Below are 23,581 nucleotides of genomic sequence, written 5' to 3'. Positions count from 1 at the left end.
TGAAATGATGGTGGTGGTCTCGCTCTATGCCTCACTTATCATTCGTGACATCACATTCCTGCCACGCTTCGGAGTTTGTTTTCCTGTGAAAAGCCAGTTCAAGCCCCTTTTTTAAAATTAACTTGTCTGTATTTTCCTCGCTATCTTGTAGGGGCTCTTTATGTCCTTGATCAGTTATATCTGTTTCACATACCTTCTTCTGGTTGTGCCCTGCCTACTTTGTGGTATCTTTTAAAGAAAGATGGTCTTGATATGACTGTATTCATTTGATCAATATTTCCTTTTCTGTGTTGTCTTCTAAATGTTGAAAAGTTCACCCTTTATATCTAATGCCTTAATCCAGGTGGGATGTATTTTGTGTTAAGTGTGAGACCAGGACATAATTTCACTCTGTTTTCCACATAGACTGGAATTCCCAGCATTTCCTGGGTAACCTATCCTGTCCCCGTGATTCTCTGCTGTGCACTGAATTTCTATGAATGCGCAAGGCTGTCTGTGGGCTCTGCATTCCATTCCATCTGTCCATCTGTCCATCTGTCCCGCACCAGAGTCAGGCCATCCTGGCTACCACATACCGAAGTATACCGAAGTGCGCGCATGCTAAGTTGCTTCAGGGACGTCCAGCTCTTTGTGACCCCATGGACTGTAGCCCACCAGGCTCCTCGGTCCACAAGATTCTCCAGGCGAGAATACTGGAGTTGGATGCCATTTCCTCCTCCAGGGGATCTTCTCAACCCCAGGGATCAAACCCAGGTCTCTTACGTTTCCTGCATTGGCAGGAGAGTTCCTTACCACTAGCGCCACCCGAGAAGCCCCAAGAGTAACAAACAGAAGTAACTTAGGTGTTTTTTGCATGTAAGTTTCATGTCATTTTTCAGTCAGTTCTTCCATCAATTAGATTCACAGCAAAAGAAAACCAGCACATTCTCTGTTCAAGCCTACAATCACAGATTTTAAAGAAATGGTATAGTTTTCCTATACAGGCCTTGACCATCTCTTGCTCAATTTAAGGACCTTGAAGATTTTACTCTGATTCAAGTAGTACTTTTTATGGTGTCTTTTAAAATAAACTTAGGACAGATTGTTGCTAGTGTTTAGAAAAACAGTGGACTTCAGTGTATTAATCTTACGATAAACCATCTTGCTGAATTCTTACCACGTTTGATAATTTTAGATTTTCTAGCTAGACGATCACCTTATTTGTGAATAAAGTTACATTGCTTGTAGTTCTATTTATTTACTTCTTTAACCATCTGGAAAGCTCTTTCCTGGAGGTTTCTGATCCGGGTGTCCACAGAGCACTAGGTGGGGTAAGGAGGACATCTCTGTGGGGGCAGGGTGGCAGTGGTGATGGAGACTAGTTATTTACGGGGAAATTGATCGAGTGAGTGCATAGATTAAGGGAAATGGGAATCATTCTGAGAAAAATGCTTAATAGCTGTGGAAGGGGAGAAATCGGAGATGCTGGTTGAAATCAGAGGGATTGGTGTAGTTTAGCAGTCAGTACAACAGAGATGGATAGATAGAGATAGATTAGATAGAGAGACAGACAGACAGATAAAGATAGGCAGACAGACAGATGAGCACATCGATTCCCCAGCTCTGTCCCCTGAGGGAGTCTGGGTGCAGCAAAACCTCAACGGCAGTGAGCACATCTCAGAACCACACCTTGGTTCCTAAAGCTTTTCTCACTTAAAGGAACAGGGGTCCTTGGAGAAATGGCTCGTACCAGGGCTGGGAGACGGAAGGTACAAGATAGGCCTGAAATACCTTTTCATGTCAGAAAGGAAAAGAAATGTTCAAAGGACAGTAGGTACATAGCTAACGAACACAAAAGCTAGGGTGAAGGCCTTTCCCCCTGCCAAAATGATTTGAGCTTGAAATAAAATCCAGTAACAGACTATAACCCACTGAATAAAAGAAACCATGATCCACACAGATGTAAGCAGGGCGGGAGAAGAAAGCTGAGTGAGAAACAGGATATTCACACGGGGTCAAAGCTCCTCCCCTACTCATTCATCACAAATGGAGAACAAGTTACCTTATACGAGGCAGCCTAGCATCCACCACCCCAACCAAGTAGGAAGGCTGCCATCAGCCGTGGGAAACAAAAGCTGCACACCGCCTGCCAGAACGCACTCCTGCGGTATTCCTGCAAGGACCGCAGGACCTGCAGTGCATAAGGAAACCTCACAAAAACCCAGTTTGGGAGCCATGCTATTATCACTGGCTGCTCTTCAAAGCTTTTGAGGTTGGGACTTCCCGGTGAGCCAGTGAATAAGGCTCTGCTCGCCCACTGCAGGGGGCCCGGGTTTGATCCCCAGTCAGGGAACCAAGATGCCACATGCCTGAGCTAAGACCAGCACAGCCAAATAAATATTTTTAAAATGTTGACGTCATCTGTCCTGGGAGATTGTAGACATGACCTCAGCACCTCCAGTGGGAAGCTGGGGTCACAGGAAGTTCTTGAGCTAGATGCCCAGGTGTGAACCTGCTCCTGCCAACCCCAGCCCTCCCCTGCAGATCAGGAAACCAGCTCACAGCTGAGGCTCCAGGCAGCTGGTGGTCCCAAGCTGAGACACACACACCTCCTCCGCCAGATGGGGGCTGCACATGCCAGCTGGACAAGACTCCAGCCCCAGATCAGCCTTCACTTCAGCCCTAGCTCTTTTAGACAAAGGTTCTGAGGCTGACATCACTTGACGCAGGGAAACAATATGCAGAGGTGCCCCAGCCAGCGGTCACGAGGCACCAGCACAGTGGGACCAGCGCCAGCTTCAGTCACTCCCCCCCTGGGCAGAGCCAGCCTCTCTGGACAGCCCTGTCCCCGTACCCAGCGTGGGTTGTCTGGAGTGATCTGCTGAGTGACAGGCTAACTACAGGGGGCTTCTTTGCACACAGGCCATGGAATGGGGAGGTGGCGGACCCTCAGGGCTGGGACCAGCCTGAGGACAGGGCAGCGAGCACAGTGCCCACTAGAACTAGGCCTGGGTGGACAGGCTTGCAACCCGGTGAGGCCAGGCCCCAGCCTTGTGCCATGAGAGGGCCAAAGAGGCAGCAGGTCTCCAGGGGTCTGGGGTAAACAATGAGCTGGGGGAACCCCTGGGGATCACGTGTGCGTGCATGTTAAGTGAGTTTAGTCGTGCCTGACTCTAGCCTGGCAGGCACCTCTGTCCGTGGGATTTTCCAGGCAAGAATACTGGAGTGGGTTGCCACTCCCTCCTCCAGGGGATCTTCCCAGCCCAGGAATCAAACCCAGCATTGGCAGGTGTGCCACCTGGTTAAGCCAGGGATCACAGCGTTAAGCTGACAGTCATTTGAACCTGAATCCACCACTAGATGGCGCTCAGACCTTGAGCTGGGGTGGAAATACACTGGGCAAACAAGGCAGCCAACCGAGCTGGGTATGACTTCAAAACCACTGTTCCGCAGAGGTCTCCCCACCCAAAAACCAGCCTTTCAGGAAGGCAGACTGCACGAGGAGCAAGCCTGGGAGAGACCTCACTACCCCCAGAGGTCCCCTAAACCTGAGGAGCATCAGATGAATACCCAAAATTTCAGATAAACTCTGGGGCCAGAAACTACAGGGCAGTTAACACACAGAGCACTACCAGGAGTCAGAACACCTCAGGCACTGGGGTTTGCAGCCATTGTAGGAGTTCCTTTTTTCAGCTGAACTTTCCTCTCATCCCATTTCCCAGACAAGCTGGGGACGACGGGGATCACTTCCTGCAGCGGAGTCAGCATCCATGCCCTGGTTTCCCCCTGGGGCTCATGGCAGACATCACTGATAGATCCTAGCACCCCTTCCCACGAAGATTCCAATCCTTCTCAACAGGCCTTCTGGGTGCTGCCACCAACAAACCACTCGAGGCGGCCCTTGAAATGAGAATCCTGTTTATCAATCTGGATCTTCGATGGACCAAATGGCAACGTGGCCTGCCACACACTGCTCGCTTTCCCCTCCTCCCCACTCCAGCCCCCTGTCACACACAAAGTAGGGCCATCCCTGACTTACATGTGTCTTTATGCAAATTAGAAAGAGGGTCCCTCTTATGAGGTAGACAGCCAAAGCCAGGACACATGTTTGTAGCTGGCTACTCTTGTGCAGTGCACAACCTATACGACCATACCTGGGGCAGCAAAAGCCCTAGCAATAGTTTTCTTAAGCTTTGATTACAGAGGCATCCACTTCAAACAGAGTATCTCAAACACACTGCCCACCTTTCTGCTCTGAGATTTGTTTTAGAAATCTTTGATTTTGATAACTAACCATTTGGGCCACTTTTTTTCTTCCTTCACTTTAAATTCCTGCTCTTATGTTTTAAATCCACCAAGAGTGAGTCCCCTGAAACCCTCAATCCCAATAAAAGCAGAACCCCAGGCCCATGGTCTCTCTCCACCTGTGACCTCACTGTATGGGCCCAGGTGCAGTAGGTAATTTCCAGGTCTTGTAGATAATAAATCTTTATTTTTTTTCAGTTTCCTGACAGCTGTTGCTGAAAGGCTTCTTGCGAACACAGTAAGAACCACGAGGGCTGGTCTGGCCACAACACTGGTTTCTGACTGGCTGAGCCCTGCCAGCCCCGCTCCACAGAAGCAGTCCGTTCCAGTAGGCAACAACCTCACGTTTCCTGAGGCCTACTGATAAGGATGACTGGCATTCTCACCCAGAAGGAAACACACTCGATCACACTCACACGAGCCGTAAAACAATAAAACAACAGCCCAGCTTCCTGTGTAAAACCAGGATCCCAAGCTTCATGCCCCAGAAAGCTGCCAGTCGGCCAGTGTGGGCCTTGCGCGGGCCCCCGGTCCCTGAAGGCCACCAGCAGCAAAGGCACCACGGAAACGGCAGGGCGTGAGGCAAAGGCCGCTGCGTCTCCTTTCACACGTCAGTGGTCCCTGTGGAGTCACCCGCTGTACTTAGAAAAGGAAGTCCCTCGGAAGCAGCTTATAAAGGAGAGTGGCGCGAACAGCGCCCAAGGGGCTGCGGAGCGGTCCTGCTCGGCTGCGAATCAGGGCCTGCGCCTGTCCAGCCTCGGTCCGCGCAGCGGCTCTGCCCAAGGGGAAGGCCCCTCCTCTGGGCCGCGGCCGCCTCCTCCTGGGCCTGAGAGCCTCCCGAGGCCGCCTGGCCGCCGGCCGCCGCAGCCGGGAAGGCGTCCGGACGTCACCTGCACAGCTGCAGGTGCGGGTGGCGGCTCAGCTTCTCCACCAGCTCCTCCTCCGTGGGCTCCTCCAGGACGTCCCTGCGGAACGGGGGAGACGATGGACGGGGCTCCCTGGGCGCCTGCAGGGGAGCAGGTGTGCAGGGACGACGGAGAGGCCTCATCAGCGCTTCTCGGGACCAGGAGCTGCGCGGAACCACCCGCAGGGGGCTCGGGTCCACCTCTGGGATGTCTACGGGGTGTCCCTCAAAGGCCGGGAGAAGCCCACTCGGTGCGGTTGCGACACACACAGATGCTCAGGGAGGGCGGTGCGGCCGTCGCCCCTCTGAGCCACCAAAGGAACAAGCTCCAGGTTACCATGGGAAAGAGGGGCCGAGGTTTCACTCCACCCACCAACAGGGTCACCTGGAGGCTAACGGCACCTGAGGAGGCTTCCCTACGTACGCTCATGGTGAGAGGAACTCAGCTCCACGGCAGGAGGAGGTCCCACAGGGAGCACCTGCCCACTGCCTCCCTCCCTCTCGGCCCCGCCTCTCGCCCCACGCCCCGCCTCCCGCCCCACCCTCCCTCCTGGCCCCGCCTTCCGGCCCAGGCCCCGCCCCACCTTCTCAGCCCCGCCTCCCGCCCCGCCCCCCTTGTCAACCCCGCTTCTCCTCCTACACCGCGTCCTTTCGCCCCACCTCCTGGTCCTGCCCCACCCCCTCTCAGCCCAGACTCTTGCCCCACGCCCCGCCCTCCCTCTCGCCCCGCCTCCTGCCCCAGGCCCCACCCTCCCTCTCGCCCCGCCTCCTGCCCCAGGCCCCACCCTCCCTCTCACCCTGCCTCCCGCCCCGTGCCCGCCCCCACGCACCTGAACGGGAGCTCCTCGGTCATCTCAGAGGTGTCCTCCAGCTCCTCCGTGAGCGACTGCAGGTGGCTGCGGCGGTCCCACTTGTGAAGGAAGTTCTGGCAGAAGGGACGGAGGGATGGGTGGCGGGTAGGCCCGGGCCCTGCATGAACCGCGCCCGTGCCAGCCTGGCTGAGAAGCTCCCCCTGGATACAGGGACCCGAGGCCCGACAAGACCCCCGGCGGCTACAGGAGAAGTTCCCTGAGGGCCACCCCAGGTCAAAGGTCAGGAGCCTTCAGGATGAGCGGCCCCGAGGGAGGGCACAGCCGCACCCCAGAGCCATGGGAACCCAGCACAAGCTCTTCGACCAAGTTCTAGGTGAACCCCACCTCATCGAGTGAGAAACTCCAACTAAGAAGAGTCTGGGCCAGGGGTGTCCACTACCTCCAAAATCAGAGCCAGAAACAGGTTGACCCAAATGACCGAAGACACCAGCCACCAGAGCACAAAATACACCTCTGACCACCTGTGGAGAATGAGGAGGCCGGGGGCGCCCCTGAGTCCAGCGCAACCCTCTTCCGGACCCACCGCTCCCTGCTCCAAGTCACTGTTTCTGCCCGAACCCCCAGGCTGGCCCAGCCTGGCCTTTAGGGGCAGTCGGCCAGGAAGAGCGGGGCTGGAGCTCAGACCTGGCCCAGCGTGGGGGCCGTCTGAGCTCTCGGAGCTCCGGGCTGGGCCCCTTCACCCCAGGTCACAGGCCCTCCCAGGAGCCACCTGCTGCCCCACAGGCCCTGCGACCCCAGGAGGTTAGACACAGACGCGCACCCCGCGCAGAGCCGCGGTTGGGGCAGCCAGGCCGAGTCACTCACGGGCCCGCGTAGCGCCGGAAGGCGTCCAGGAACACCTGCCAGTTGTTCACAATCATCACGTCCCACAGAGTGACCAGGGCGGCCTGCAGGGAGCAGACGGGGCTTCCAGGAGGCCGCGGGGAGCAGGGGCAGCGGGTGAGGTACCGAGGGGCAGGGGGCACAGGACTCACTGCAAAGTCATCGAAGTTGTTGGGCCAGTATTCCAGCTGCTCAAAGCTCCCGCAGGGCACGGAACCATTAACAGAGGCTAGGCTGCGGGGAGGGGTGGGAGGGCACAATCCAGTCAGTGTGGGGGCCGCGGTGGGACACACGCCCGCGTGTCCAGCCCCGGCTCAGCCCCTGCTCTGCATAGACCTAGCGGGCCCTTGAGAAAGGGGGACAAAGAGGACATGCCCCCCAACCGAGGAGGTGCCGAGGGCAGTGAGGCCAGTGCTGTGGACACACGGGCAGATGCGGGTGGGGGAGAAGAGCAGGGAGACCAAGTAAGAAAGGGGACCCAGGAGGTCCCTCCTGGGGAGCTGACCCCACAACCACCTCTGAGGCCTCACCCTGGCTCCAGCGTCCCCAGAGACACTCCCCCTACACCCCCAGGACCCAGCTCACCTGCTGTTTCTAGGAGCCACGACGACGCCCCGGAACAGGCTGATGCCAATGATGGCAAAGACGTAGTAAATCACCTGGGGAGGCAGGCGGGCTGTCGGTGTCGCACGCCTGCGGGGGCCCCACACAGCCAGGCAGGGCCTGCTGGGGTCCACATGCCAGCAGGGGTTTCTCCCCAGGGATACGGGGACTCTGCTCCCAGGCACCCCTCCTGGCCACCAACCTGTCCCAGAGGGAAGCCCTGGGGATACACGGGAGCCTGGGGGGAGAGCTGGGGCTGTGAGCCCTCCTCCAGGGCAGGTGCAGCAGAAGGCAGGCCCCACGGAGAACTGGGCAGCGGGGGCCGCAGAAGGCATCCTGGGAAGAGGGCCAGGAGTGGCCACGTCCCTCTGGGAGAAGCCTACCGCCCTCCCCACGCTCAACAGCAGGCGTCTGAGACGCACCCCTGGGCAGCTGTGTGCCACAGTCAGAGAAGCGGCTGCCGGCTGCCCCTGACCCGTCGCTAATGTGTCTGGGGGGCGGAGGACGAGGCGCACCCCCAGGCTAACCCAGCCCCTCTCTGGACCTGTTTCCTCCACAAGGCAGACTAGGGCCTGTGGGCAGTGCCTGAAGCAGCTCCCCTGAGCACCCCATGACAGCCCCAGGCACCACGGAGCCCCCTGGTGTCCACAACAGCAGGGTTTCATCACCCTCTCTCCTTACTGCCAGGCCTCGTGACTAGAGCATTACCCGGGCCCCCTGCTCAAGGCCTGGCTCGGGGAGCGCCTGGCCCAGGGTAGGGTATATCGAGATTCTCTCAGCAAAAGCAGCTGATCCTCAAGCAAGGATGGCTGACCACTCAGGGGCCTCGTGGGTCCCGGGGGGTCCCTGGTCCCTCTGTTTTTCATCTTCTCAGTGTGGCCTAGGGCCTAGGACACATGAGGGATTCGGAAGTGACCAAGAGGCTCTCTGGCCTGGGAAGGCGGTATGGTCGGGCCATGCCTTCCACCAGACCACCCCAGCTCCTCTCTCCAGTGTCCTGCCCTGCCCTGGGTTCCCCAGGCCTCGGTCACCCGCTGCCACCTGAATGCAGGGACCTTCCTTCTGAAGGCCGCCACTTTCCACGGAGCTCTAGCTGCCCACCCAGCGGGTGGCCTTGTTCCCCCGAGAGGCCAGCACGGGCGGCCAGACTCACCACCAGGATCCCGCCGAAGGCCCGCATGTTCTTGATCAGGTCCAGGATGGTGCTGGCCACCAGGGACATCAGCTGAGACGGCAAGAGAGCGGGTGACCTGCCTCACTTGTACACACACATGCACACCCACACACCACCTGTACACACACCTGCACACACACCTGCACACACATGAACATCTGTACACACACTTGCACACCCACAAACACCTGCACACATCCACACATCGCCTGTACACACACCCACACACCCCACCTGTACACACATGCACACCCCCCTCACCTGCACACACACACACCTCACTTGTACACACACACACACCTGCCTCATCTGTACATACACCCACGCCAACCCTCACACTCTCACAACTATACACACCTGCCCACCCCCACACACAAACCCCTATACGCGCAGACACCTCCAAGACTGCTGGTGAAGCCACGATGTGCAGGGCCTTGGCCCACACTGCCCACCGGCCCACGAAAGCTGATCTGGAGGCTCAAGAAAGGCCGACCTGGAGACGGCCAGTCAGCCCTGGGTGACGGGATCTGAGGTGTGGGGCCTCAGAGACCCAGCCAGGGACCCTGATTCACGTGAATCTAAGCCTCAGAGGCCAGCTTTCCAAGCAGCCAGTTTCCCCACTTGGTAAGTCAGGAGAAACAGCACCGGACGCAAGCAGGCAGGAACTCCGCTGTACGTGTGCACACACGTGATTATACGCACATGCGTACATGCGTGTGTGTGTGTGTAGATGGCCGTGTATCTGTGTGAGCATGCACACGTGTGTATACATGCACTTGTGCTTATTTTGCGCCCGACTGCATGATTATGTGTATGTGTGGTTACACGCATGTGTAATTGTGGTTACACGCAAATGCACCTGTTGGTGTGTGCATGCGTGTGTGTGAGATGATGTGTGTGACTATATGAGGGTGTGATTACGTGTACATGTGTATGATTTTGTGTGTGCTCTGGGTGTGTGTGATCACGTGCCTGTGTGCATTGCACATGTAGGGTCACACAGGTGTGTGTATGGATGGAGGGCTCAGGGCCACAGTCCTCTGCACCCAGGAACCCCTTCAGATGGGAAATACTGCTGGGTGATGACGGGTCACCCCCGGCCAGGCCAGGTGCACAGCTTGGCAGGACGCACACAGGGGAAGGACCTGGACACTCAGAAAGGGGGCAGGCGTCCTCTGGTTCTTTTCTCCTGAGAAGTGCTCGGGAAAGCAGATGGGAGACACCTGCTCTGCCCTGTGCCAGGTGGGGGCTAGGGGGAAGTGGACACTCTGGACACTCAGAAAGGGGGCAGGTGTCCTCGGATTCTTTTCTCCCGAGAAGTGCTCGGGAAAGCAGATGGGAGACACCTGCTCTGCCCTGTGCCAGGTGGGGGCTAGGGGGAAGTGGACACTCTGGACACTCAGAAAGGGGGCAGGTGTCCTCGGATTCTTTTCTCCCGAGAAGTGCTCGGGAAAGCAGATGGGAGAGACACCCCCGCCCGGACCGTCCCCCCACCCCAAAGTTGGGGCTACTCCTGGCGGGAACATTATGAGAAACCAGGGCTCAGAGACAGTCACAAGCCACTCCACTCCCGCACTGGAGGTCCTTGGAGGGGGCACCACTAGCCACCGGCAGCCCATGCCAAGGCCATTCATAAACTCAGGATGCCTGAGGGCACACTGGCCCCACACAAAGGTCAGGGACCCCGAGGAGCATGTGACCTCCCCCGGGTCCCACCGACATCTCCCTGCTGTCTGGGCTGGACGCCCTTATGCTCCCAACCGCCTCCAGCATCGCCCAGCCAGGACGCAAGGCTGGGGCGCATGCAGAGGGACCCCAGGTACTTGGGGGGGGACGGTGCTCAGCCCCGGTCCCTGCCCGGCAGGCAAGCCCACCCCCAGAGCGAGGCCCGGCAGGCGCCGGCGTACCTTCATGCTGGGGATGATGCGTAGGAAGCGGAAGACGATGAGCACGTTCACCAGCCGCGTCATGTCCCACAGCGACAGCAGGCCCAGCATCGCCGGCTTCCTGCAGAGACACGCGACGGGTTAGCCGGCGAGGGGACGCCGAGAGACGCGCAGTCCAGAGACAGAGACGCAGAGAGAGCCACCAGGGGTGCCAGGAAGTCGCCCCACAGGCACCACCGACCGGAAGAGCTCCGCCGAGACGAGAGGGCAGAGCCTGGGCCCGCAGCCCAGGGCGCTCATGGCAGCACCTCCCCGGGCTCAGCCCCCACGTGGTGCAGGGCAATGTGACGGGAGAACCCTGGGGCTCCAGACGCCCAGCTCCGGCCCCAGCAGAGCTGGCAGAGACGTGGCCCCAGACCCGTCTCCTATCCTCTGACCCTGTCTCCTGGGTGTCCCTCATGGGCCTTACTGTGCTCTCGTTTCTATTTAAATTTTACCCATTCTCACCCAGGACACATCCCTCACCGCCTCCCAACAGAAGCGTCCTGTGGGTTTTCAGTGCACGTAAGAAACACAGAGCGCTGGCCCCACAGCCGCCGGGCGGCCTCAAGACTTCACTGCTCCCGCCTCCGTCCCCCTCGACACAGACCCCTGCTGAGACCCCAAGGGGCAGGACTCATCCAGCCCATCCTCGTCAGACGACTCAGAAGCGCGCCACTAAGACAAAGGCAGCCCAGCCAAAGGACCAAGAGGCCCCCTGAAGGCGCGAGGTCAGCACGCAAGCTCACCAGGGCAGCTGTGCTTTGGGCAGCAAGACCCCCAAGGCTGCCACACACCACGCTGCAAGGCACCCTGGGACCCCTGGCCAAACGTGTGGCCAGAACTGGGGGCAGCATGAGTTCAGCAAGCCCTGAGCCACCCAGACGTCTACAGGGAAATGAACTGATGCCCAGAGTGGGAAGTGATGGCGGGGGCCTCCCTGCTTCTGGCCCCCGGCACACCTGGGCCCCAGGTCCAGTCGCAGGGGCACCTCCAGAGCCTCCCACCCCAGCTCTGGGAACACGATCGTCCTGCAGGCGGCCACAAGGCCTTTAAGGCAGAGTCCCCAAGAGCGGAGAAGGCATGTGACCCCACAGGCCATGGCGGGGCAGGAGCTGTGGCCACTCGCCTGCAAGTCAGGCCTTCGGCCCTAGAGGGGCCTGCACCAGTGGCTGGAGGCAGGACGTACAACCTTCCCTGGGGCGCTAGCCAGGCCTCCCCAGGTTCTCCGTGACACATACCAGCCCCGGTGTGGGAAGCCGTACACAGCCAGAGTGGAGATCTCCAAAACCTTTAATCACAAAAGAGAAGAAGGCTCGCTACGGCAGGCCCACCAGCGGCTCTAACACGTGGGCCCCAAGGGGATCTGGGGAGAAACCACAGCCGGTCCTGCCCCTCAGCTGGTCCTGCTGCTGAGGAGGCCCTGGCCTCAGGAGTGGGGCTGCACGTGCGGAGGGCAGGGCTGGGACAGGGCCTCGGAGTTCCGGGCTCAGGAGAAACTGCGGTCCAGGATGGACCGGAAGGCCCTCCTCTCAGCTGCCTCCCTGCTGCTGCCAAGGGCCCACGGCTCTGATCCATCAAACGCGAATACGTATTGCACTAATATTGCTGCTGTGATGTGCACACCAGGAGCAACCCCTCACTCCCCCGGGATCCAGGGAGACACTTCCCAAGACCCCCAGTGCTTGAGACCTTGCCTGTCCCTCCGCACGCCGAGGCCCCACTGTCCTTGGGGGGGCTGGGCTGGCTGGCGGGGTCTGCAGGTTCCTTGCAGGCGTCCCTGGGGTGTCAGGAGAGGCAGCCTGCCCTCACTCTGCCCCAGCCCCAACAACCCACAGAGGCAGCGGAAACGAGCCTCCTGTAGCCCCCCGCCAGGCAGCTGAACCTGGGGGAGTCAGCCCCTTTGTCACCGGAGGCGGGAGGCCCAGGCCCTACGGCCCCCTGGGGTCCAGGGGCAGCCGAGAGGCCCTGTGCACAGGCTGAGTGCACACCGCCCACCCGAGAGGCTGCGCCTCAGCCGCCTCAGACTTTACCAGCAGGACGATGGTGAGGAGCCCGTCAAACACGTTGCTGGAGTAGGACAGGTAGCCCTGCAGGCCCAGAGAGAACGCCTTGAGCAGCATCTCCAGCAGGTAGTACAGGATGAAGATGCAGTTGAGAATCTGAGAGGGAGAAGCGCGCCCAGCGTTCAATGCCGGCGCCACCCGTGGGTCCCGCCTGGCTCCCCGACCTCCCCAACATCCCCACCCACAGTGGGGCCGATGAGATCCATGCGCCTCTGCCCACAGGGCCCCGTGGGTCCTGCCCAGCTCCCCAACCTCCCCAACGTCCCCCACCCACAGTGGGGCCGATGAGATCCATGCGCCTCTGTCCACAGGGCCCCGTGGGTCCCGCCCAGCTCCCCGACCTCCCCAACGTCCCCCACCCACAGTGGGGCCGATGAGATCCATGCGCCTCTGTCCACAAGGTCCCGTGGGTCCCGCCCAGCTCCCCGACCTCCCCCAACGTCCCCCACCCACAGTGGGGCCGATGAGATCCATGCGCCTCTGCCCACAGGGCCCCGTGGGTCCCGCCCAGCTCCCCGACCTCCCCAACGTCCCCCACCCACAGTGGGGCCGATGAGATCCATGCGCCTCTGTCCACAGGGCCCTGTGGGTCCCGGCCTGCTGCACATGGTGAAACCCGTGGCGCACAGACACCCCCTCCCACGCTAGAGCCACGTGACCCTCCCCTCCCACTTCCTTGATGCTCCTCACACCCTTCTGGGAGGCTCTTCCTGAGCCCCCTACCCCCAGACATGGGCATCTCAGCACCCCCTTCTTGCTCCACATCCTCTCCTCAGGGGACCTGTACCCCAGGCACGGCTTCAACCACAACTGGCACACCTGTACCCCCCAATCCAGGCTCCCCCGGCCATCAGACAGGCCCTCAAACCCCACGCCCTACGTCTCCCTACTCCACAGACTGCTGTGAAGCACCAGGATGGCCTTGCCTCCCAGGGACCGGGGCCCGAGGTGGGGAGGCTGTGTGCTCTGCCTCCTCACGCCCCATCACCCTGGATGACAGCCCCACGACTGCAGAGCTCACCCCTAGCACGAAGTCGTCACGGTCCTTGGGCAGCACGTGTGCGTCCAACACCAGGAACACCTGGGGAGCCAAAGCGGTCGGCAGCTCAGCCCGGGGGCCGGTGAGAGAGCCACCGGGCAGCGACGCCAGGGCAAACCGCACTCACGCAGATGGTCACGAGGTTTCCGAGGGCCATGAGGTTGCCCAGGTAGTCAAAGTAGTGGTGGCCGAAGAGGAACTGGGTGGTCCGCAGAAACGGAGACCGGTACTCAGGCCGCGGCGGGTGCTGGGGGGACACGCACACTCAGAAACACAATGGAGCCAGCCTCGGCCAGGGGGACCGAGACGCCCCACCCTCTTCTCCTGGGACTCAGTCTTCCCACCTTGCCTGCCACCCAGACTCTCCAGCCTCAGGAAAGCCTCTCAAACGGCGTCAGTTTTATGCACAAAGATGATCGCCACAGTCGTCTAACACCGAGAGACGGGGAAATAACCCAGGGCACTGATGCTGCAAGCAGCCCAAGATGGACAGGCATGCAGTCGTCTCAAACGTATGCCAAGTGTCACGTGAAAATGTACGTATAAATTATTTGCTAATAACTATGGAAACTTAGCACAGAACGGAGGTAACTCACACACTGTCACCAGGCTGGAGTAGAGCCTGATCAGAGGAGGGCAGCTGGGCAACAAATACACCATGAAGATGCCTGTGAGACTCTGCACTCCCATGCCACCCTGCTCCCCCTCCCAGAGACCCACGCCAACCTGCCCCCCCCAGAGACTCACGCCAACCTGCCCCCCCTAGAGAGGCTCCTGCCTGTGCACCAGGACAGAGGCGCAGAGCAGTCACTGCAGCACGAGATGGGCCATCCCACGGGGCAGCCACTCACTGGCCATGACCACTTGATTCAAATTTAAATTTGATCAAACTGAACACTTGGCTCCTCTGTCACAATAACCACGCCTCAAGTCAGGGAAGGACACCTGTGGAGCTCTGACCCAGCCCCACACTCAGACGCACGGTTCCCTGGTGACCTACAGCACAGCCTGACCCCGTCAGAATGTCCTCCACGTGGGTACTGGTGCCCAGAGGCCGCCAGCCGGCCCCAGCGCCCAGCTCCCTCTGCACTCCACACGCTCTGCTCATGGCCAGCGCCTGCTGCACCCTAGACAGTGGCATCCTGCTTGCCTAGTGACCGCAGAACAGCTCCAGCCCAGGTAAACCAGCAAACATCTCTGTCCCCCTGGACTCTGGACCACAACTTCTCCAAAGGCGTCCAGACCCTGGCCTTGGGGAAGGGGTCCCCTCCCAGATCTGTTCTTCCCCAGGCATCTTCCTCCACCCTCGGGGACCACAGAGCTTCCCCATATGTTACAGTGACTCTCTTATCACAGTTAATACTTCTCGATGTTAAATTTCTACGTGACTCCTGTCTCCCGCCTGAACCCAGACTGATACATTGGCCAAGAGAGACTCCAGCATTATCCATTATGTTAAACTATTACAAGAAGGATGAATTCATTCATCACATCATTATTAGGAAAACAACAGACCCTGAAACGATTTCCGTGAAATGACTTCTCGGAAGGTGGACAGTTAGGTGGCTTTTTCTATTTCTTTCTACTATCTATAATGAATGCCTACTGTTTTTCACCTCAAAAGCAACAAAAACAGGGACGTCCTGGTGGTCCAGTTGTTAGGACTCTGGGCTTCTACTGCAGGGGTCACGGGTTCGATCCCTGGTCAGGGAACTAAGATCCCACATGCCGTGTGACGCAGCCAACAAAAGTCAGAGAGAAACAGGCTTTCAGAAGCTGGCATGGTGCCTTCTCTGCAGCCAACTGGCACGGACTGACAAGCGCTGGACCAAGGCCTGGGTGATGGCAGAAGGTGACCGTACGTGGGAGGACTCTCATGAAGGCTCCTGATGTCCTGCTATCAGCCACCTAGAGAACGCCTTTCTTCAGAAGTGATTCCAAAATCACAGCCTGTCAGGGCACCTGGGACAAGCACTCACGTGCTAACAATCCTTGAAGCACCTGCCTGCCCGCTGAGGGGGAAGGAGGACCTCATAAAACGACGACAAGGACATCACAGCTCCCCAGACTTCTAGGACCCAAACTCCAGCCTCAAACCATAGTTCTGCACTTAGATCTAGGGCGTTTGGGAAGAGAGCATCTCATTAACCACAGCAGGAAAGGGTGGCCAGCGGAGGGTGTGGGCAGAGAGGGGTGTGGTCCCTGGCGGGGCGTGGAGAGCGGAGGGCGTGGTGAGAGGAGGGGCGTCACCAGTTGAGGGTGTGGTCCATGGAGGGGCGTGACCAGATGAGGGTGTGGCCAGATGAGGGGCGTGGCCTGCACCGGCGACCAGTCATCAGCCACCACCACAACCAGGAACCTCCTTTTGATATCAGATCCTGACTGAAGACAAGGGGAGAGTTGGTCTTGGACGACCTGGACCCAGCAGCATCCTACAGGCCAGCTGGCAAGTGCCCAGAGAAGGTCTGGCTGGCCCAGCGAACCTTGAGAAAGGAGCCCACCTTCCCAACATTTTCTCACCCAGGTCAGGCTGCACCCAGAAAAGGGCTGGATCACAGCAAATCAAAACAACAAACAGCTGCCAAGAGCTGCCTCCTGGGCCCAGCAAACCTCCTGCCCCAGGACCATCATCTAGAAAGGTGTTTCCGGATTTACTATCCTTTGAAAACCATCGTCATGGTTTCTATAAAACCTGCACGTACTTACTATCTCCTTCGAGTCACCTGGACACAGACAGTATCATGTATGTTAACACACCAAGTGCCCGCCTGTCTGTCCCCATAACCATCTCCTGTCCCCCATGGGTCCTGCAGTGAGGATGCTGCTGACCACCCAGGGGCCAAGGGTACAGCACCCAAAGCTCCAGGCCAAACGGGACTTGCCTCTGGGGGGACCTGGAAAGGCCTCATGTTCTCAGGGAAAACCACCTCTGACTGGGGCCTGATGCCACAGAGGTTGACCACAGACCTGGAGAACACACTTGTGGGCTAAGGTGCATCCCCCAAAGTTTATAATTTGAAAGCCTAACCCCAGGACCTCAAATGCGACTGCATTTGGAAACTGGGTCTTTCAAGAGCTAACTAAGTTAAAATGAGGTCACTGGGGTGGGCCCTAATCCCGTAGGACTGCTGACCTTAAAAGAAGGGGAGATGAGGGCACAGACACACAACAGAGGGAAACCCACACGGACACAGAGGGAGCAGACGGCGTCCACACGCCAGCCCCGCCCACGCCTGGGCCTCCAACTCCAGCCTCCGTCCACACACCAGTCCTGCCCACGCCTGGGCCTCCGACTCCAGCCTCCGTCCACACACCAGCCCTGCCCACGCCTGGGCCTCTGACTCCAGCCTCCGTCCACACGCAGGCCCGGCCCACGCCTGGGCCTCCGACTCCAGCCTCCGTCCACACACCAGCCCTGCCCACGCCTGGGCCTCCGACTCCAGCCTCCGTCCACACACCAGCCCTGCCCACGCCTGGGCCTCCGACTCCAGCCTCCAGACCTGGAGACAGTAAGCCCTGGTATTTAAGTACCTCCAGGCTGTGATACTCGCTACAGCAGCTGAGCTGACTGGCTCAATGGTGACACTGAGCTGCGAGGGATTCGATCAACAGGAGACGACTGACTCCACCTCTTCAATCCGCATTCAAGCCCAGCTTGGCCCTGTCAAGGCCAGGTGGCTGGAGCGGCTGGAGCGGCAGCCCTCTCCACAGCCCCACAGTCTGCTTGGGAACAATTCAGCTGTCTCCCTGCACCTCCTCCCCTGCCGCCTCCTAGACACCTGCCACATAAAATGCAGGCAGGCCGGGGTCTTGTGGACACAGTGTTAAGCTGGATACTGAAGCCCACCTGCTAACCTTAAAAATCAGTGTCAAGGACAACAGACAAAGGTTTTGGACAAACTCAGGCACCTCCAGGGTTAGGACATGTGAGAGGAGAAGAGAAGTCTATCATGAAGAATGGAGAAAACTGGGAAGTTCCTCTGGGTCAGGACTACGGTCCCTGTGGCCTGGGAATTTCATGAGATCACAAAATCTCCCCAGTTTCCAAGAGCCACACCAGCTCTGCTCCCACGAACACCCTAGGGGCCAGAAACCCTGGGAAGATGAGTCCCGGGGCCGGTCACTAAAAGTGACCCAGGCGATTAACGCCAAGAGACACCGAGGACTTCCCCGCTAACCCCAGGTGCCCCTGGCCCGGCCATAGTTACCTCTTTAACCACCCTCTTTTCAAACTCGTCAAAGAGTTTCTGAAACTCGTCAGTTGATAGCAGGCCGCCGCCACGGGAATGCAGCTTCTGCAAAGCAGGAACACACGGGTGTGCTGGGCAGCCAGGCCACAGGCAGGAAGGGAGCCGCCCGAGGCCCACCAGGACCGAGCCAGCCGGGCTGGTCTGAAATAACACCCACATGGCCTAGGGAGCCCAGAGGCACAGGTGGGGCGGGGGGAAGGGGGACCAGTACCTCTGTGATGGCCTGTTTGTGGTCACTGTCCAGCTGGACTTTCTGGAGCACTTGCAAGAAATCCTCAGGCTTCACCCCAAGTCTGCGGGGAAGATGCCCTCAGTGAGCCCAGCCAACTCAGCACCCTCAGGCGCCCTGAGGTTGCCCCGAGCAACCCGGGCAGTGACAAGTTCTCCAGGAAGGAGCGCTTGATGGTCCTCCTGTCCCCAAAATCCCGAGACCCCGTGGTCCTGCCTTAGAGAGGAGCGGCTGAGGATGCTAGAGCGTGCAACCCACAGGCCCTGGGGCCAGTGAGTGGTAGGGACCAGAGCTGCTCTGTGACACTGCCTCCAAGCTGTCACGGAGTGGGGGGGCAGAGTGGACGTGCATCCCAGGCCTTTCTCGTCCTGGACCCCAAGTCACAGCTCGGGTGTGGGAAGGGCGCCAGGGGGACAGGCCAGAATGTGTGGCCCCCGCCAGACCGGGATCTCAAGCAGGTCATGAGGACATGAGTTAACTCGGACACCAGGACCATGGAACCCACCCAGGGACGCTTGACTCCAAAGGAGCCTTTCTATCCACTGCCAGCAGGGATCTCGGGAAGCGCCCCTCCATGAACACCCCTCCCAGAGCAGCCTCGGGAGAGGGGCGGGAGCCCCCGCTCTCACCGCTCGGGGTGGGTTTCTCCCTCTGCTGTCACGGACGAGAGGACCTTGTAGGCAGCCCGGGTCCCCAGGCGTCTCCGCAACAGTGAGGTCTGGAGAGACATCTGAAGAGGGGATGGGGCTGAGGGGCTTGGCCCAGCCCTGTCCCTGGCCCCTCGCCCCAGACAGCCCCGGCTCACTCGCAGCCCAGGGAGCAGCCCCTCGCCCTGTGGGCATCGGGGGGCAGTCACAGAGGACAAGGGCCAGGCCCTGCCGGCAGCCACCGCTGTGAAGTTCACTAAGGTGCGCGTCCCTTCTCAGGGGACTTGGGGCCCCTGGCCCACCTACAAGGCGGGTGGGGGGGTGGTCACTGCCCCAGGGGTTTTAGTCTTCTTGCTTTCCCCCCAGAGGAGATGGGGCAGGGAAGGGGCCAGGGGTGGCTGTGGGGCCAGCACCCCCGGGGAGCAGAGAGGGAGGTCACCCACGGCAGAGAGGCGGGGGTCATGCCGAGACCACCACAGGCCCCGCCCTCCCACCCACATCCACACCCACACAGCCCCAGGCCACCCTGCCAGCCAGCTCCCTGCCAGGCCTCCAGGGGCAGCTCCAGGCACAGCCGGGCAGGGGGGCAGCTCCGCTCACCATCAGGTAGCCCCGGAACTGGTTGTAGATGATGGCCGTCATCAGGTTCATCAAAAACAAGCTCCCTTGGGAGAGGAAAGGCCATGGTCAGCGGGACCACACGGCCAGCGAGGACCGTGCGGGCAGGAGCGGCCGCCAGCCCGCCAGCAGCAGGCTGGCTGAGGGAGCAGGGCAGGGACCCGAGGCCCTCATGTATAGATGGGGGTGCCACCTGGCCTGCCCAGCAGGCACTGAGGCACTGGCGGTCGCACAGAGTCATGTGGAGGGGAGGTCACAGGGCTGGGGAACACACCTAGACCCTTGCCCCAGGTGACCCGCCCCAACTCACCAATCAGGGTGAAGGCTATGAAGAAGATGGCGTAGGCTCGGTTCCTGGAATACACAGGGATCATCACTGAAAGAAATCAGAGAAAATAAAACACTCATAAGCCCAACATCCAGCTGACCCCTTTCATCGTCTTAAACCACTGTCTTTTCAACAGAAAGGAGGGCCCTGTGTTGGTGGACCTGGAAGGCCGTCTTGCCCAAATTCTGCCCCTCGCACCTCTGCCTGCACACCAGTGGGGGTGGGGAACTCGCTACCTTCGGGGGATGCTCATCCTGTACACATCCCTGTGAGCACTCCCTGCAGACAAAGCCCAGCCCTCCCTCGGTGACTGGAGGACTCACAGGACATGCGGGGGCAGTGCTCAGGGTCCCGGGCACAGCTCTCACCCGGTATGGAAGCCAGTGGCTGACCTCTTGGGAGGGTCTCTATGGTGGGTGACCACCCCAGCCCAAGACGAAAGGCCCCAGCCAGGCTGGCCAGGCCACAGCTGAGCCCAAGGACTGCAACACCCTCACCTCCTGGCCACACACCCGGCCTAAGCAGACCAAGGCCCTATCAACAACCTTGACACAGTCAATGTCACAGCCACCAGAGACCCCGGGGCCTCACACATGGTGGGGCTGAGCCTCAAAGAGGAGGAGGCCACCAGGGGCCCGCTGAGCCCAGGGGCCTGCTGAGCCCAGGTCGGTCCATCACCACAAAGAAGAGTGTCCACCTCGAGCTTCTCAGGACTCAGAAAATGAGCAGAAGAGGAAAAGGAACAGAAAAAGAAGACCAGAAAGAAAAGGGAAGAAGAGAGTGGAGAGTAGGAGAGAGAAGGATACTCGAAAAAGGGGAAAGAGAAAACCAGCAAAGAGGAGGCAGGGGCTCCACCTTTAATCCCCAGCTCTCGACAAAGACGCTTCGGGGGCCCCCACGCCCAGTGCCAGGCTCAGCTCTAGCTCCGTGCCCCCGCCCACCCCCCAGTGCCGCCCTATTCCCGGCCCCCGCACCGTCGGGATTGTTGGCGGTGGTCAGCAGCACCAGGAGGGTGGTCAGCGCCTCAGGCAGGTTGAAGAAGTAGGTCAGCCGCTCCCGGTCCTGCCCGGCGTCCTGCAAAAGCAGACACAGCAGCACTGAGGAGTCACCGGGCCTCGGGCCGCAAAGCTCAGGCCCCACACCCAACAGGCGCGGACCTCCCGCTACGGCTGCGCAACCTCAGAGCCCATCTCTCCATCTCCTCCCTGTGGGCTCCAAGCTCCAGGCCGGGCAGACCACACTCAGGACCTCTGGGCCTGAGAGACAGTGTCCAGGGATGCCCCACACGGACACCGGCCACTGGGCAGGCCTGCTCGGAGCCACAGTGAACAGCTCTCACCAGCCTGGCAGGCAGCATCACAGCCTGGGCCACGAGGGCCCAGCGGGGGCCGGCCCACCCGCTCTCAGCCGGAGTCCACGGGCCATGCGTGTGCCCTGGACACTGCGGGCGGGAGGCGCTCACCCAGGCACAGAAAACCACCTCATCACTCAGGGAGCCTCGCAAGGCCACTGTCCTAGCTGCCACCCGAGGGCCAGCCCTCCACAGACACCTCGGGACCCTACATGTTCCCAGGTCAGAGGCCCACCCCTCCCCCACTCCCAGGGAGGCACCCTCGCCCACCCCACCCGTCCTGCACTCCATAAACAGCGGTGACACTGGGCAGACACGTGGGTCCTGAGACACTTACTGGTCCCACCTCCCAGCCGAGCTGCCCCTGCCACCCAGACTCACACACACAGACAGACACCCCAGGTGTGCACACACAGTGACACACACACAGACACCCCCATGCGTGTACACACAGAGAAACACACAGCACACACACAGTTACATACACACAGACACCCCCATGCATGCACACAGAGACAGAAACACACAGCACACAGTTACACACACACACACACACACACACACAGACACCCCCATGCATGCACACAGAGACAGAAACACACAGTTACATAGACACACACACACAGACACAGACACCCCCACACATGCACAGAGATAAACACACACACACAGCACACACACAGTAACACACACACACACAGAACACACACACAGACACCCCCATGCGTGTACACACAGAGACAGAAACACACAGCACACAGTTACACACACACAGACACACACACAGACACCCCCATGCGTGTACACACAGAGAAACACACAGCACACACACAGTTACATACACACAGACACCCCCATGCATGCACACAGAGATAGAAACACAGTTACAAAGACACACACACACAGACACAGACACCCCCATGCATGCACAGAGATAAACACACACACACAGCACACACACAGTAACACACACACACACACACAGACACCCCCATGCATGCACACGGCAGAGATAGAAACACACACACATACACAGAGTTACACATACACACACACAAGACACCCCCATGAATGCACACACAGATAAAAACACACAGTATACACAGTTACACAGACACACACACAGACACCCCCTTGTGTGTACACACACAGAAACACACACAGCACACACAGAGTCACACAGACATACACACAGACACCCCCATGCACGTACACACAGAGATAGAAACATACACACACAGTTACGTAGACACACAGACACCCCCGTGCATGCACACGCAGAGATAAAACATACACACACACACAGGGCACACGGTTACACAGACATACACACACATACCCCCACGCGTGTACAGACAAAGATAGCAACACACACACAGCACGCACACAGAGTTACACAGACGACACCTCCACGCAGCAAGAAGCTGCCGGGGGCTGGGAAGCAGTGAGGGGCTGAGAGGGGAGGGGTCCTGGCAGGAAGGGGTCCCCTCTGGAGAAACAGGCAGGGGCTGAGAGGGGCTCCCTGATGGCCAGTCTGAGAGGCCTCCATCTAAGAGGGGTGCAGAGAAGGAGGGTCAGTGAACAGCCAACTGTGGGTCGCCTGGCAGGGTGCTGCCTGGCGGAGCAGAGCAGAGAGCGCAATACCTTCTCGCCGGTGAAGAGCAGCATCCCAAACACGGTGAAGAGACACAGGTGCACGGCCAGCAGCAGCCCGACGCTGGGGGCGGGGGGAGCGGCACTCAGCGCCGGGCGGACGCGGTCCCGGCTCCGCTGACCCGGCCCAGCGGGGAGCTCCCTGCCCCGACCCAGCCACCTGCTCAGCTGCTCAGTGCACTCTGGCAGAAGTGCAACCCGAGCAAACCTGTCCCAGGACAGATAGTTCCAAGGACCCCCGGGACTTGCAGAGGAGAAAGGCCACTGCCATCAACCTGGGCCAGCAGTGAGGGGTCAGCCACGTGAGCCATGGGGGTGGGGGTGCAGGGAGCGGGTGGGGGGCCAGGGACGGAGGGAAGTCAGCAGCCACAGCCAAGGCAGGAAGCGCATGCAGCATGGAGCAGGGGGCAGGGGTCAAGCAAGGCCGTTACGAGGGCTGCCTTAGGTGCGAGACAGAGACCCCCAAGTGCCTCCTGCCCGTAAGCCCCCCTGGCCAGAGGAAGGGAGCCCCAGGCCCCCAGCAGGGAGCAGAAATCCCCGCCCCGCCCTGCCAGCCAACTTGACTCAGCGCCCACCTGACCCCAGCGCCCATCTGACCCCGGCGCCCACCTGACCCCGGCGCCCACCTGACCCAGCTCCATCTGATACCAGCGCCCACCTGGCCCCATGCCCACCTGACCCAGTACCCACCTGACCCCAGCGCCCACCTGACCCCAGCGCCCACCTGGCCCCATGCCCACCTGACCCCAGCGCCCACCTGACCCCAGCGCACACCTGGCCCCATGCCCACCTGACCCAGTACCCACCTGACCCCAG

At 59.7% G+C, this 23,581-nt stretch overlaps 1 protein-coding gene across 10 annotated transcripts in view; it reads right to left on the bottom strand.

Annotated features, from left to right (window-relative positions):
• Positions 1 to 4,451: 4,451 nt before the first annotated feature.
• Positions 4,452 to 23,581, bottom strand: part of TPCN2 (two pore segment channel 2) — a 30,169-nt gene continuing 11,039 nt past the window's right edge. For 2 of the 10 annotated variants that reach the window (XM_042238357.1, XM_027959339.2), the window contains 19 exons: positions 22,757 to 22,829; positions 20,736 to 20,835; positions 19,744 to 19,809; positions 19,416 to 19,480; positions 18,798 to 18,898; positions 18,151 to 18,232; positions 17,898 to 17,984; positions 13,817 to 13,936; positions 13,672 to 13,731; positions 12,618 to 12,746; positions 11,826 to 11,875; positions 10,567 to 10,666; positions 8,639 to 8,710; positions 7,468 to 7,541; positions 7,035 to 7,116; positions 6,865 to 6,947; positions 6,440 to 6,521; positions 6,019 to 6,113; positions 4,452 to 5,249 (listed from right to left, as the gene is read on the bottom strand). In XM_042238357.1, coding sequence (XP_042094291.1) covers positions 5,171 to 5,249; positions 6,019 to 6,113; positions 6,440 to 6,521; positions 6,865 to 6,947; positions 7,035 to 7,116; positions 7,468 to 7,541; positions 8,639 to 8,710; positions 10,567 to 10,666; positions 11,826 to 11,875; positions 12,618 to 12,746; positions 13,672 to 13,731; positions 13,817 to 13,936; positions 17,898 to 17,984; positions 18,151 to 18,232; positions 18,798 to 18,898; positions 19,416 to 19,480; positions 19,744 to 19,809; positions 20,736 to 20,835; positions 22,757 to 22,829 — 1,600 coding nt within the window. In that variant the 3' untranslated portion in view covers positions 4,452 to 5,170. The other 8 variants (XM_042238355.1, XM_042238356.1, XR_006057558.2 and 5 more) reach the window with 7 other exon arrangements.

The sequence above is a fragment of the Ovis aries genome, chromosome 21 (assembly GCF_016772045.2).
Source record: "Ovis aries strain OAR_USU_Benz2616 breed Rambouillet chromosome 21, ARS-UI_Ramb_v3.0, whole genome shotgun sequence".
Lineage (NCBI taxonomy): Eukaryota > Metazoa > Chordata > Mammalia > Artiodactyla > Bovidae > Ovis > Ovis aries.
The sequence above is the reverse complement of the archived record's forward strand: the minus strand, read 5'-3'. Positions and strand labels throughout refer to the sequence as shown.